This window comes from Sapajus apella, unplaced genomic scaffold, assembly GCF_009761245.1.
Source record: "Sapajus apella isolate SASKATOON/1434 unplaced genomic scaffold, GSC_monkey_1.0 scaffold88, whole genome shotgun sequence".
NCBI classification, from domain to species: Eukaryota; Metazoa; Chordata; class Mammalia; order Primates; family Cebidae; genus Sapajus; species Sapajus apella.
This window is the reverse complement of record NW_022437028.1, coordinates 5,611,264-5,626,225: the sequence shown is the minus strand read 5'-3', so window position 1 is coordinate 5,626,225 and position 14,962 is coordinate 5,611,264. Positions and strand designations below refer to the sequence as shown.

General features: G+C 47.3%; 1 protein-coding gene and 1 non-coding gene across 2 annotated transcripts in view; one reads left to right on the top strand and one right to left on the bottom strand.

The window, feature by feature from the left end:
• Positions 1 to 2,389: 2,389 nt before the first annotated feature.
• Positions 2,390 to 14,962, top strand: part of FKBP6 (FKBP prolyl isomerase 6) — a 34,437-nt gene continuing 21,864 nt past the window's right edge. Inside the window, exons 1-7 of the mRNA XM_032254992.1 lie at positions 2,390 to 2,637; positions 2,726 to 2,843; positions 3,517 to 3,606; positions 4,294 to 4,496; positions 5,818 to 5,937; positions 13,883 to 14,077; positions 14,505 to 14,614. Of these exons, the coding sequence (XP_032110883.1) occupies positions 2,581 to 2,637; positions 2,726 to 2,843; positions 3,517 to 3,606; positions 4,294 to 4,496; positions 5,818 to 5,937; positions 13,883 to 14,077; positions 14,505 to 14,614 (893 nt within the window). The 5' untranslated portion in view covers positions 2,390 to 2,580. The remainder of the gene's footprint in view (positions 2,638 to 2,725; positions 2,844 to 3,516; positions 3,607 to 4,293; positions 4,497 to 5,817; positions 5,938 to 13,882; positions 14,078 to 14,504; positions 14,615 to 14,962) is intronic.
• LOC116534671 lies at positions 12,318 to 12,425 on the bottom strand. Its single transcript, XR_004261819.1, has one exon. It is a non-coding gene; the product is annotated as a U6 spliceosomal RNA (small nuclear RNA).

Here is a 14,962-nt window from a genome sequence, read left to right as displayed (position 1 = left end):
GCGCGATCTCGGCTCACCGCAACCTCTGCCTCCTGGGTTCAGGCAATTCTCCTGCCTCAGCCTCCTGAGTAGCTGGGATTACAGGCACGTGCCACCATGCCCAGCTGATTTTTTGTATTTTTAGTAGAGACGGGGTTTCACCATGTTGACCAGGATGGTCTCGATCTCTTGACCTCGTGATCCACCCGCCTTGGCCTCCCAAAGTGCTGGGATTACAGGCTTGAGCCACCGCGCCCGGCCGCCAAGCTAATTTTAAAAAAATTTTTCGTAGATACCGGGTCTCGCTTTGTTGCCTAAGCTGGTCTCCAACTTCAGGGCTCAAGCAATCCTCCTACCTCGGCCTCCCAAAGTGCTGGGATTACAGGCATGAGCCTTACTGCCCCAGCCTTCCCCCCTCTCTTTTTTCTAATACAAACTGGCAGATGATGGTTCCATCTCTATATTTAAATGTTTCTATTTTATTATTTATTTTAGTAGAGACAGGAGTCTGTCTTGCTTTGTTGTCTGGGCTGGTTTTGAATTCCTGGCCTCAAGCAATCCTCCCGCCTCAGCCTCCCAAAGTGTTGGGATTACAGGTGTGAGCCACCGAGCCTGGCCTCTTTTTTTTTCTTTTTAAGAGGCTTGAAAGTATATTTATTTCGATTTTTTTAAATCAAGGTATAACATATACAAGTGTGCAAATATTAACCACACAGCTTGATAAATACTTGATGTTTGTACATGCACTCTCAAGAGCAAGCTGTAGAGTGTTTCCAGAAAGCTCCCTCCAGCCTCCTCCCAGTCATAACTCCTAACAAGGACAGCAACTGTCCTTATTACCATGTTGTCATGTGGCCTGTTTTTGAATTTCACATAAACAGCATCACATAAAATGTACTCTTTTGTGTCTGGCTTCTTTCACTTAATAATAGTGAGCTTTTTAAAAAAAAGTGAAGGCTTTCAATGTTTAGAAATTCAACGACACTCTGTTATACAGGTTTTCTTTATTTTTTGAGACAGTTTCACTCTTGTTGTCCAGGCTGGAGTGCAGTGGCGCAATCTTGGCTCACTGCAACCTCCGCCTCCTGGGTTGAAATGATTCTCCTGCCTCAGCCTTCCAAGCAGCTGGGATTACAGGCGCCTGCCACACGCCCAGCTAATTTTTTGTATTTTCAGTAGTGATGGGTTTCATCATGTTGGCCAGTACGGTCTCAAACTCCTGATCTCAAGTGATCCACCCGCCTCGGACTCCCAAAGGGCTGGGATTACAGGCGTGAGCCACTGTGCCTGACTGCGCCCAGCCTATTAAACAGTTAATGAATATTATGGTCATAATATACTGCTATGGTTTGAATGTATCCTCCTCATTTCATGTGTTGGAAATTTAATCCCCAATGGGGCAGTACTGAAAGCTGGCTGTAGCCTGCAGCTGTAATCCCAGCACTTTGGGAGTCCAAGACCAGAGGATCACTTGAAGCCAGGAGTTCAAGACCAGCCTAGGCAACAAAGCCACAAACCATCTTTCGAGAAAATTAAAAACTAAAACATAAATTAGCTGGGCCTGGTGGTGCACTCCTGTATCCCAGCTACTCGGGAGGCTGAGGCAGGAGGATCTCTTGAACCCAGAAGGTGGACGCTGCAGTGAGCTGAGATCCCTCACTGCACTCCAGCCTGGCCGCAGAGCAAGCCTCTGTCAATCAATCAATCAATGTCTTGTCTGGGCCTAAATTTCCATTGTGTTAATGGAACAGAGAAAGTGGAAAAAGGTGAATGTAACTCACCGCTGGGAGGCCGGAACCCTGCCGGTGGCAGATGCCTCTTGTGTCCTCACCAGGTTGCCCTGCAATCACATGCTGCATCCTTCTTCCTGAAGCTGCCCCACGTGCCCCACCACGCAGCCACTCCGCGGGCTCCTTCAAGGGCGGCAGTATTGTCACATGTTCCAAAAGTGCCTCTCTCTGCCCTGCCCGCCTCGCCCTGTGCCCACCATGCTCCACGCGCTCCCACTGTGTGCTCCACCTCGCACCCGTGCGCCATCATGCTCTGCGTGCTCTTTAGGTGCCCCATCATGCACCGGGCTCCAACTACGTGCCCCTCCAATTACGTGCCCCACGGACGTGACCAATCATGCTTCGCAGGCTCCAGTTAGATGCCCCATCATGCCCCGCGCTCCAATTACGTACCCCACCTAACGCCCCACGCACTTGCCCCATCATGCCCTGCGCGCTCCCGTTACGTGCCCCACCTCACTCCCCTGCACGTGCCCAACGTGCCCTGCGTGGTCCCGTTACGTGCCCCGCCTCGCGCCCCTGCACGTGCTCCGTTATGTCCTATATGCTTCCATTACAGTCCCGACCTCCCGCCGTACCGCGTGGCCTCTGTAGTTCCAGAACTCGCAAGGGCCAGGGCTGTTGGTGGCGGTTGGAACGGAGTGATGAGTGCGTTCTCGCGGACCCGGAATGGAATGCCACCGTCAGGAGGGGTCGGCAGGGTATAAAAGGGCCTTCGTGACCGTCCCCCCACCCCAACAGAGTCACAGCCAGGGAGGGCAGCAGGGCACACCAGGCTGAAGGCTTACGCCACAGGGAGGGCAGCAAGGACATGGGGGGAAGCGCCTTAAACCAGGGAGTCCTGGAAGGGGACGACGCCCCCGGCCAGGTGAGGGCCCAGGCGCTTTGGGGCATCGACGCCTAGGAGTAGCCGGGTGGGTCCGCGGCTCTGAGGCCTGGCTTTCATTCTCCACTAGTCCCCCTACGAACGGTTGAGTCAGAGGATGCTGGACATTTCCGGGGACCGGGGCGTGCTGAAGGATGTCATCCGTGAGGGAGCTGGTGACCTGGTGGCGCCAGACGCTACGGTGCTAGGTATGCCCTGGGGTGATTTGTCGGCAGGATCCATGTCATCACACTCTGTTGGGGCCAGAGAGATCACGTTTTCGAAATGCATTAATGGGATTGAAAATGCTTTGTTTGAAGTGGATTTTTGTATTTTGTTTTTGAGACGGGGTCTTGCTCAGTTGTCCAGGCTGGAGTGCAGTGGTGTGATCATAGCTCACTGCAGCCTCCACCTCCTGGGCTCAAGCGATCCTCCAACCTCAGCCTCGCAAGTAAGGGATTTACAGGCCAATCCACTATGGCCAGCTAATTTTTAATATTTTTGTAGAGATGGGGGACTCTATGTTGCCCAGGCTAGTCTCAAACTCCTGGACCCAAGCGATCCTCCCACCTCAGCCTCCCCAGCAGCTGGGATTACTAGGCTGAGCCGCTACTTCCGGCCTGATTTTTTTTATTTTTATTTCTTTTTTTTAGGAAAGCCAGGGACCTCTATGTCCCTCAGCATGATGCCTCCCTGAAGCTCTGGAACCTCTGAGCCAAAGGGCAGACACCCAAAAATGCAGAAAGATTTATTCCTGTACCTCGGGGTGTCAAGCAGCTTGAGCTTACCTGATCGCATTGTTTCTGTGATGATGAGAGAAGACATTATGGAGGCGTGGGTATTTGGGGTCCATTTTGCTTACATTCTTTTTTTCTATTCTAGTAAAATACTCTGGATACCTGGAACACATGGACAGACCCTTTGATTCTAATTGCCATAGGAGAACTCCTAAGCTAATGAAACTTGGAGAGGGTAAATTCAGCGTGGGGCCTGGAAAAGATGGGATTGCTTAGGGGTGAGATGAGGCACGATGCTTCAGGCTGGGAAGACTGGTCAGAGCATAGGTTGAGTTGGCTTTCCTGAGGCTGGGTTTTGGTAAAACAGCTATGTTCTCTCCCCTTGAGACCTGGGTATTTGAGAGATGGCTTCACTAGGAAGGTATCTTTGCACTCTGACTTTAACCATTGGGAATGTTTCGTCATTCATTTATTAAGTAAAAATCGAGCGAATGCTTACTTCCCACAATACATGGTGAAAAGAGGATGTACTCAGGAGATTAGAACATCTCTACTCTTAAGGACTTCACGGTGTAGCGGAGGAGACCGGCCTATACTCGGTTCACTTAGTAGAACTGGATAGTGCCTGGGAGGTGATAGCAGTGTTGTGAGTATGCTTAATGAAGGTATGATCAATTCCAGCTGGGAGGTTCAGGGAAGCTTCCTGGAAGAGGGGCATTTGAGCTGAGCCCTGAAGTCCGAATAAAATTTCTATGAGTAGGAGCTGAGCACAGGCTAAGGAGGAAGACATTGCAGGAAGATACACATGTCTTGTGTGAGAGACATGGAGGCCAGAGTACTGCTGACTTACAAGGGGAAGAAGTGATAGCATTGAGCAGGATACTGAGCAAGCTTCAGCTACTGTCTTTGTCCCTTCTTACAGATATTACTCTGTGGGGCATGGAGCTGGGCCTTCTGAGCATGCGGAGAGGAGAGCTGGCCAGGTTTCTCTTCAAACCAACCTATGCCTATGGAACACTGGGCTGCCCTCCCCTGATCCCCCCAGACACCACCGTCCTGTTCGAGATTGAGCTGATTGACTTCCTAGACTCTGCTGAGTCGGACAAGTTTTGTGCTCTCTCAGCTGTAAGTTCCAGAGCACAGATGTCAGCACTTTAGAGAGAGGCAAATGGGTTGGTGTTCTTGGTAATTCTTCTAGATAGCCTGCCCCTGCTGTTGATGGTCTGCCCCAGGGTCCCCCACAGCTCCTGCACGGTGGTGGCAGTGGAGTTCCTCTGCTTCCTAGTCTGTGTTTGTCTCAGTAATGGTTCTCGTGTAGATGAATGTGCTGGGGCAAGGTAAGGCTGTGAGTTTAAGGATTCGTGTTTTGAACTGATTCTCCCTGTGAGCCAATGAACACTTGCTTTTCATCAATGTTTGGTTTCCAGTAAGGCAGGCATTGGTAGCTCATGACTAGGGTGACTGGATAATTGATTGTCCAACCCAGCACAGGTAGGAGTAAAGGGGGCTGTTAACTGGAGGGCTTACCCAGGACATCGGGTGTAAACTGGGACAATCCCAGGCAAACTGGGATGTGTGGCCACTGTCCTCACCACGGAAGTCTTGCCTCCTCTTCATTTAACCCTGTCCTGTAGATGCAGGCTTCTGACCCCGTCAGCAGTCACATGCACTGTCTTTATCATGCTTCTCACGCTGACTCTCTATGTGGCCTTAGATGTTCATCCCAGGTTTTGTATCTTCACGTGGTGTCTCCCCAGATAAACTATCAGCACTCCAAGTGAGGGAGCTCACTCTTTTCCATCCTTCCAAAGATTAGAGTTTCTTGCAGATGCCTGGTCCCACGTGTGGTGCACTGATTTAGGATCTGTGGGGGTGGGGCCGGGACCAAAGCGGCTCTATAGGTGACTCTGAAATGGCCAGGGTAGAGCATCATGACCATAAAGACCACCAGGGCCCTGAGCAAACCAAGACCTGTTCAGTGCTTGGTGGCCAAATGGTGGTTTCAAGCACTGACTTCTCTGCTTGCACATTCCATCATTTTTAGTTCTGTGGGATTCTGCTTCCTCAGAGACTTTTGGGGAAAGACTAAAGAAGTAGACTTTCCAACATGGTGAAACCCCGTCTCTACTTAGAATACAAAAAAAAAAAAAAAAGCCAGGCATGGTGGCAGGTGCCTGTAATCCCAGCTACTCAGTAGGCTGAGACAAGAGAATTGCTTGAACCCGGCAGGCAGAGGTTGGGGTGAGCTGAGATTGCACTATTGCACTCCAGCCTGGGAGACAAGAGTGAAACTTCATCTCGCAAAAGAAAGAAAAAAAAAAGTAGACATGTTCGCACTGTGTTGCCCAGGCTGGTCTCGAACTCCTGGCTCATGCGTACTAACACTTCCACCGTGGTGTTGGGGCTTTTGGTCTCCTTGCTGAGTATTCCTGTCTCTGATCCTCAGGAGCAACAAGACCAGTTTCCACTTCAGAAGGTCCTTAAAGTGGCAGCTACAGAACGGGAGTTTGGCAACTACCTTTTCCGCCAAAATCGTTTCTACGATGCCAAAGTGAGATATAAAAGGGTGAGAATGCTTTGAAAGTTAAGTGTGGGTTTAGACCCTGAAAACTTCCTTGTTTTTTGTGTATCTCCCTACTTTTCATGAGCAGCAATTAAGAAAAATCTCATCTTTATAACTCGATCAAGACAGTTGAGGGTGAGCAAAAAAAAAAAAAAAGAAAAGAAAAATCTCATTTTAAAAAACCCTCATGCCCCGCAGAGGCCCATGGATCAGGAGTTTGAGGTCAGGAGTTTGAGACCAGCCTAGCCAACCTGGCAAATCCTGTCTCTACTAAAAATATAAAAATTAGCCAGCATGGTGGTGGGAGCCTGTAGTCCCAGCTACTTGGGAGGCTGAAGCAGGAGAATCGCTTGAACCCAGGAGGCGGAGGTTGCAGTGAGCCACTGCACTCCATCCTGGGCTACAGGGCAAGATTTTGTCTCCAAAAAAAAAAAAAAAAAAAATCATACACACACACACATAAACGCATGTATGCCCTCTGTGGAACATACTCACATAGGCCAAATGTGGCTGACCCTGTCACCCAATATCTATTCCCCCTTCTCCTAACAGAACCTCCCAATTCATTCAAAGCAGCAGTGTACCAATTAAAAAATGATATCTTCCCAGCTTCCCATGAGCTAACGGCGTCTGTGTAACAAGGGTCTAGCCAAGGAGACATAAAGGGAAACCTCTGGAGGGCCTTCTAGAAAGATCTTAACATAACACAAGCACCAGGCTCTTCTCCCCTCCCTCCTTCCTGCCAGGTGACCACACAGTGCATCGTCAGGTGGAACTCTCCCTGGGGCCTGCCACACAGCTCTTGTGACGGGGCTCCCCTGTAATGCTAGTTTGTGGATTTCCTGTTTTTTTTTTTTTTTTCTCAGCTTACTTCTTTGTTTTAAGACAGTATGTCAATGTATGTCTAAAATATTCTAGTTATTTAAATAAAGATTTGTCTAGTGTTGTTATCAAGAAGTCTTTTGTCCAGGCGTGGTGGCTCATGCCTGTCCCAACACTTTGGGAGGCCAAAGCGGGTGGATCGCCTGAGATCAGGAGTTTGAGACCAGCCTGGCCAATGTGGTGAAACCTCATGTCTACTAAAAATACAACAATTAGCCAGGTATGGTGGTGGATGCCTGTAATTCCAGCTACCCGGGAGGCTGAGGCAGGAGAATTGCTCGAACCCAGGAGGTGGAGGGCACAGTGAGCCAAGACCATGTAATTATACTCCAGCCCAGGTAACAAGACTGAAACTCTCTCTGGGGGAGACAGAGAGGGGGGAAAAAAAAAAAAAGAAGGAAAAAAAGTCTTTTTAGTTCTGATCTCAAAATCTTAAAAAAAAAAAAAAAATCTTATTACCACTTAAGATTCTATTTCTTTCAATGTGACCTGTTTTTTCCGCTGTAGAGACGAAGATCCCTAAATTTTACAGCGACGTGCCTTTGTGTGTGTATTTTTAAATTTTTGTTGAGCCCATGAGTGTATCTTTTCAGGAAACTATTCCTCCACTCTGGGAGGGCAACTTCCTTGAGTTATTTCTTTGATAATTTACTCTCGTTCCCTCCACCCTCTTTGTCTGAAACTCCTGTGGTCAGAGCTCCTGCATTGAGCTTCTGGCTGTTTTTTTTGTTTTGCTTTTGTTTTTGTTTTATTGCCTCCTCCCAGTTTCCATCTTTTCTCCTGTTTGTTTCATTGTCTGGAAGCTTTCCTTGACTTTTTGCTACCTCTTTGGTGAATTTTTCTTAAAAACTGGGGGACGAGGGTTGTGGTAGCTCACACCTATAATCCCAGCACTTTGGGAGTCCAAGGTGGGAGAATTGCTTGAAGCCAGGAGTTAAAGATCAGTCTGGGCACCATAGCAAGATCTCATCTCTACAAAAAGAATTAATTTTAGAAAATGGAGGGCCTCTTTGTTCTTCTCCCCAGCATTCTGTTCTGGTTTCATGCATATATTATTTTATCTCTTTAGACTGTTGATTATCATTTAATCTCATTCTTTTTCTGTTTTTTCTATATATTGGGGTCTATGTCCTTTTGCACTGAGTTTGTCAACAACCTAAAGATGGTTTATTTCTCTCTCATGTGAAAGGCTAGAGGCATGCAAGCCAGGGCCGGTCGGTCGGTGGCCTTGCTCCAGATGTTTTCACATACCCAGTTCTCATTTCTTGGGTGGGACTCTGGCCTTGTGGTCCAGGATGAGGGTCTCTGAGTTCTAGCAGCAGAAGGGAAGAAAGGCTGGGGACACGTACCACTCTGTTAAGGAAGGCTCTTGTCATATGACGCTTCTACTGAGTTACGTTTTCCAGAACCTGTTCTCCAGGCCTTGCTTAGCTGCGAAGAAGGCTAGCAAGTATCTGTATTCCAGTTGTGCATGTTCCTGGCCAAAAAAATATATAGTCCCATTACTCTGAAGGAAGGGAGAGCCGCTGCTGGGAGACAGGAGGCCATTTCTTTCACAGAGGCTTTCCTCAAATGGCTGGTGATCTTTGACCACTAAGATTTGAAAGAGACATCACAGAGCTGATTGGAAATGCCAGGTGCTTGCCAAGGCAGGTGGCAGTGTGGTCAGAGAGAGACTGCACACGTCAGAGTATGCAGGTGTTGCCTCCGTGTCCACCGAGTCCTCTTTCCGCCCCGTGTACATGCCGAGGCTCCAGAGGTTCTCACTGTCTGCGATTGACATTCCTTTTCATAGCCCTGTTACCAGCATACCACCTTCCTGTCGTCCGCTCCAGTCTGTCTCCTAATCAAGGGCCTCTTTGGTTCCATTTCCCCAGAAAGTAGATCTTGTGATTCCTGAGGCCATCTAGACGCATAGGGGCAGTGAGTAGGGGAAGCATTTGACCTGACCTCCTTTACTCAGCCCCACCAGATAGCTCTAACTCCTGCTTCCATCAGTTCCTAGGGCTCTCCAGGTGCTGAGGGGCAGATCAGTCCCTTTTACACTGGCACCACTCTGCCGAGTCAGTCATCACACTGCCGCCCATCTGACCCCTTGGGTTTGGTGTCGGTCCTTTTCCTGTCCTTTGCTCATGTTGGAGTACTACCTGTCTTAGTCCCTTCGAGTTGGAGAAGGCAGGCATGCGTGTGAAGCCTGCCTTGCTGAGCCACAGGTTTTGCATTTCTTTTCCTAGTGGAACGTTTCTCAGTCTTCGGAGCAGCAGACTGACATTGATTGAGCTCCATTGTGTCTCCAGCCTTTTGCTCAGCATTGTCGGGATCACACAAGAAGTATTGGGGTTCATGTTTTCAAGGGATTTGAATCTAGTTGGGGAGATAAAATGCAGCTCAAACTGCTCACCAATATCTGTGGTCTGAATGTTTGTGTCTCCCCAGAATTTGTATGTTGAAGCCTAATTATCGATGTGATGGTGTTAGGAGAAGGGGCCTTTGGGAGGTGATGAGGTCATGAGGATGGAACCCTCATGAATGGAGTTAGTGGCCTTCTAAAAAAAGGTCCCCGAGAGTTGTCTTGTCCCTTCTGCCATAAACCCTCGGCAGGAAAAAAGATGAGCAAAGGTACAGAAGTGATCAGAGCCTATTCAGGGCACAGTTGGTAGATTCCTAGTCAGAAACATGTGTTATATCTAAGGAATAGCAGGTAATAGGAGGTGGCCAGATTCAGGAAGACATTCAAATATGTGTGGATGAATTTGGACTAGATGAAGTGGATGGCAGGGAACCACTGAGGAAGAGTGAGTTGATAAAAGTCATGTTTGGGGAAGAACCAGTGGTTGTGCTGGAGCTCGTGAAAACTCAAAATTTCAGTTATAAAATTTTCAGGAGTTGTGTGTCCTGGTTAATGTCACTTTGGAAGCTTGAAACCGGCTCTGGTAGAAGTATTTACAGCACAGGAATAGGCAAGTGCTACAAAGCAGGGCTCCACCTCCCCCCAGAGCTGGCTGTTCAGCATGTACCGGCACACCACTGCGTGCAGGACAGGTCAGACGGCAGACTTCACTTCCGTGGGGATCTGTTTTACGTTGGGCATTGAGCTGGGCATGCTGCGGCTAAACCTGTTAACAGGATCCAGGAATGTATTATAGCAGCTGTGAATTGTGCAACTAGAAAAAGCTCTGCAAGCACTTCCACAAAACAAATGGTTAGACTTGATGCGATTTTATATATAAGTGATCAAGGAAAAAGAAGAATGGAATTACTTGAAACTTCCTGGTCTGAGAAAAAAAATTAAACCAAGGCATAACTGGGAAAGAAATATGTTGCTTTCAATTTTGATTACTCATGGGAATGGCCAGGTAAGCGGGACCTGTAGAAGACTGTTTCCAGGTGACAACTTGTGTCACAATTTCATTTAGGTACCAGAGCAGGGTTCAGGCCTGAGGTTCCGGCTGGCGTGAACAGGAGCTGAATCCACTCAGAAGGTGTGGAGACAGTTGGTGGAAACTTGCCTAGTGAACGCCCAGAGCTTAAGAGATGGAAGACCAAGGAAGGCTCATGACTTTCTGCTGTGCTGCCATCTCCTGACACACTTCCAGTTCTTTTGTTTGTTTGGTTGGTTGGTTGGTTGGTTGTTCTCAAGACAGAGCCTCTCTCTCTTGCCCAGGCTGGAGTGTTCTGTCATGATCTCGGCTCACTGCAACCTCCGCCTCCCAGGTTCAAGCAATTCTCCCGTCTCAGCCTCCCAAGTGGCTGGGATTACAGACGCGTGCCACCATGCCCAGCTAGTTTTTGTATTTTTAGTAGAGATGGGATTTCATCATGTTGGCCAGGCTGATCTCAAACTCCTGACCTCAAGTGATCCACCCGCCTCGGCCTCCCAAAGTGCTGGGACTACGGAACTGGCCTTCCAGTTCTTCCGTTCTACTTGCACCTTCCAAATGGGGTCCCAGGGCAGGCTCTGCCTTCTTCATCCACTTTTTGTTTTACTATTTTTTTGTTGTTGAGATATGATTCGCATACCATAAAATGTGTGCTTTTAAAGTGTCCAATTCTGCTGGGCACAGTGGCTCACGCCTGTAATCCCAGCACTTTGGGAGGCTGAGGCAGGTGGATCACCTGAGGTCAGGAGTTCAAGACCAGCCTGGCCAACATGGTGAAACCTTGTCTCAAAAAAAAAAAAAAAAGATAAAGTGTCCAATTCTGTGGTTTTTAGTATATTCACAAGGTTGTGCAGCCATCCCCACTGTCTAATTCTGGAACATCTTCCTCACCCCGAAATGAAACTTGCAATTCTTTGGCTCCAGATAACCCCTGTTCTCTTTTGTTTCTATGGATTTGCCTATTCTGGACATTTCATTTAAGTAGAATTGCCAAATATGTGCCATTTGGTGGTTGGCTCCTTTGACTTAGCATGTTTTCGAGGTTCATCCATGTTGTAGCATATACAAACCTCATTCTATGTTTTGCTTTTTGAGACGGAGTGTCTCTCTGTTGCCCAGGCTGGAGTGCAATGGCATGATCTCAGCTCGCTGCAACCTCCACCTCTCGGGTTCAAGCAATTCTCCTTCCTCAGCCTCCCAAGTTGCCAGGATTATGGGTGCCTGCCACCACACCTGACTAATTTTTGTATTTTTAGCAGAGACGGGGTTTTGCCATGTTGGCCAGGCTGGTCTTGAACTCCTGATCTCAGATGATCTGCCTACCTCAACCTCCCAAAGTGCTAGGATTACAGGCGTGAGCCACCATGCCCGGCCCCTCCTTCTTTTGTAAGGCTGCTCTTCCATCAAATGGCTGTGCTGTTTGTCCATTCATCAGTTGGACATGTGGGTTGTTTCCATGTCGTGATTATGATGACTGATGCAGTGAGCATTTACGTACAAGCTGTCGTGGGAACGTATGTTTCCAGTTTTCTTGGGTATGTGCCTAGGAGTACAATTGCTGGTTTGTGTGGGAACTATCAAAATTGTTGAGGAACTGCCAAACCGTTTTCTACAACAGCTGTACCATGTCACATTCCCACCAGTAATGTGCGAAGCTTCCAATTTCTCCACTTCTTCACCAACACTTGTTTCATATTTTTAAAGTTGGGGCCGTCCTACTGGGTGCGAAGTGGTGTCTCACTGTGGTTTTGATTTTCAATTCCCAGATGACTAATGAAATTGGACATATTTTCATGGATTTAATGATTATTTGTCTATCTTTGGAAAAATATTCAGATTCTCTGCATATCTGAAAGTTGGGTCACTTATCTTTCTATTGAGTAGTAAATATCGTTTATGTGCTCTGGATACTAGACCCTTATCAAATAAAGGATTTGCAAAAGCTCTATGCTGTCTGTTCACTTTCTTGGTAATGTCCTTTGAAACACAAAAGTTTTAAATTTTGATGAAGTCTTACTTCTTTGGTTATTTTTGCTTTTTGTGTTTAAGAAACCATTTTCTAATGCAGGGTCACAAAAATTTACATCTACGTGTTCTTCTAAGAGTCGGATAGTTTTTTAAAAAAATAAGAAATGCTTCATGAATTTCCATGTCATCTTTGCACAGTGGCCGTGCTGATCTTCTCCCTGTTTTTCCAATTTTTAGTATATGTGCTGCTGAAGCGAGCAGAGTCTAAGTTGTAACTCTTTTAGGGCTATGCTTCACTACAGTTAATTTTTATTTTATTTATTTATTTTTGAGACAGTTTTGCTCTTGTTGCTCAGGCTGGAGTCCAATGGCACAATCTCAGCTCACTGCAATCTCTGCCTCCCGGGTTCAAGAGATTCTCCTTCCTCAGCCTCCCCAGTAGCTGAAGTTACAGGTGCACACTGCCACACCTGGCTAATTTTGTAATTTTAGTGGAGACAGAGTTTCACCATGTTGGTCAGGTTCGTCTTGAACACCTGACCCCAGGTGATCCGCCCACCTCGGCCTCCCAGAGTGCTGGGATTACAGATGTGAGCCACCGTGCCCTGCCTACTGTAGTTAATTTTTGCATATATTGTAAACATTCTTCTGCATGTTGATAGCCTCTCATCCCAGTATTATTTGTTGAAAGGACAGTTCTTTTCTCTCATTGAATGGTCTGGACGCCCTTATTGAAAATCAGTTGACTGTAGATATATAAATCTATTTCTGGACTCTTGGATTTCATTGATCTACATATCTGTACTTGTGCTATACTGGCTTAATTACTGTAGCTTTAGGAAGTTCTGTTTTTTTTTTTTTTGTCTTTTAGTACGTTTTGAAATTGGGAAATATGAGTTCCCCAGCTTTGTTTTTTCTCGAGAGTATTTTAGCTATTCAGGGTCCCTTGAGTTTCCATATGACTTTTTTTTTTTTTTTTTTTTGAGTTGGGGTCTTGCTTTATTACCCAGGCTGTAGTGCAGTGGTATCTTGGCTCACCACAACCTCCGCCTTCCAGGTTCAAGTGATTCTCCTGCTTCAGCCTCCCAAATAGCTGGGATTATAGGAACCTGCCACCCCGCCTGGCTAATTTTTGTATTTTTAGTGGAGACAAGGTTTCACCATGTTGGCCAGCTGGGTCTCCAACTCCCGATCTCAGGTGATCCGCCCGCCTCAGCCTCCCAAAGTGCTAGGATTACAGACATGAGCCACTGCACCCAGCCTCCGTATGAATTATCTAATCAATTTGTCTGTATCTACAAAAAAGGCTGTTGAAATTTTGGTAGGGTTGCATGAGTATGTTGACCAGTTGGGGAAATATGACCACTTTAAGTCTTCCAGTTAATGAACATGCGTTGTTTTTCCATTTTATTTGGATCATCTTTAATTTCTTTCAACAACATTTTGTAGTTTTCAGTGTGCAAGTCTTTCACTTGATTTAAGGTTATTGCTACTTTATTTTTTGATGCTATTGTAAATGGACTTGTTTCCTTAATTTCATTTTTGGATTGTTCGTTGCTAGAGCATAGAAATATAGCTGACTTTTTATGTTGATCTTATGTCTTACAACCTGTTAGAGCTGATTGTTAGCTCTGATCGTTTTTGTGTGTGGATGCTTTGGGGTTTTGTACATAGACTGTTACTCCTCTTGACAGTCTGTCTACCTTCCCTCTCCGCAGGCCCTGTTGCTTCTGCGCCGGCGATCTGCACCCCCTGAAGAGCAGCACCTCACGGAGGCTGCCAAGCTTCTTATTCTCCTCAACCTGTCCTTTACATACCTGAAGCTAGACCGACCCACCATAGCCCTACGCTATGGAGAACAGGCTTTGATCATTGACCAAAAGAATGCTAAGGCCCTCTTCAGGTGTGGACAGGTGAGCTGGAAACCAGTGACCTGGGAGCAAATAGCCAGGAAGAGGTGGTAGCCGTGCTCAACTGAGCTACTGCAAAAATGCTGTCTTTTTCTTTTGTGTGTGTGTGTGTGATGGAGCTTTATTCTCGTCACCCAGGCTGGAATGTGCAGTGGCACAAATTTGGCTCGCTGCAACCTCCACCTCCTGGGTTCAAGCAAATTTCCGGCCTCAGCCTCTCAACTAGCTGGGATTACAGGCATGCACCACCAGGCCCAGCTAATTTTTGTGTTTTTATAGAGACGGGGTTTTGCCACGCTGGTCTCAAACTCCTGACTTCAGTTGATCTGCCCGCCTTGGCCTCCCAAAGTGCTGGAATTATGGACATGAGCCACAGCGCCCAGCCAAATGCTGCCTTTTCTGTGCTTTTAAAGTTCTTTCTTTGTGACAGGCTTGTCTTCTTCTGACTGAGTATCAGAAGGCCCGGGATTTTCTAGTTCGAGCCCAGAAGGAGCAGCCCTTCAATCATGACATCAATAATGAGCTGAAGAAACTGGCCAGGTGAGCTGTGTTTGCAGGAGCGTGAGGAGAGGAGATGGATGTGGTTGTGACTCTGGTCTGCCCAACAGGGTAAGCGACGGTCTGGTGGTGATGCCCAAGGCATGAGGAGGCAGCCCCTCTACAGCTGGGTTTCTGAAGTGCTCGGTGGTGCCCTGCACCAGCAGTTCCCAGCAAGGAGGTGGGACACACGGCCAAACCTCACGTCTCCATCATTGCCCACCTTTGTTTCCCCTATCGAAAATAAGCACCCCCTAGAGGGGCAGGAGGATGTCACTTTGTTTGTTTGTTTTGTTTTGTTTTGTTTGTTTTTTTTTTGAGACGGAGTTTCGCTCTTGTTACCCAGGCTGG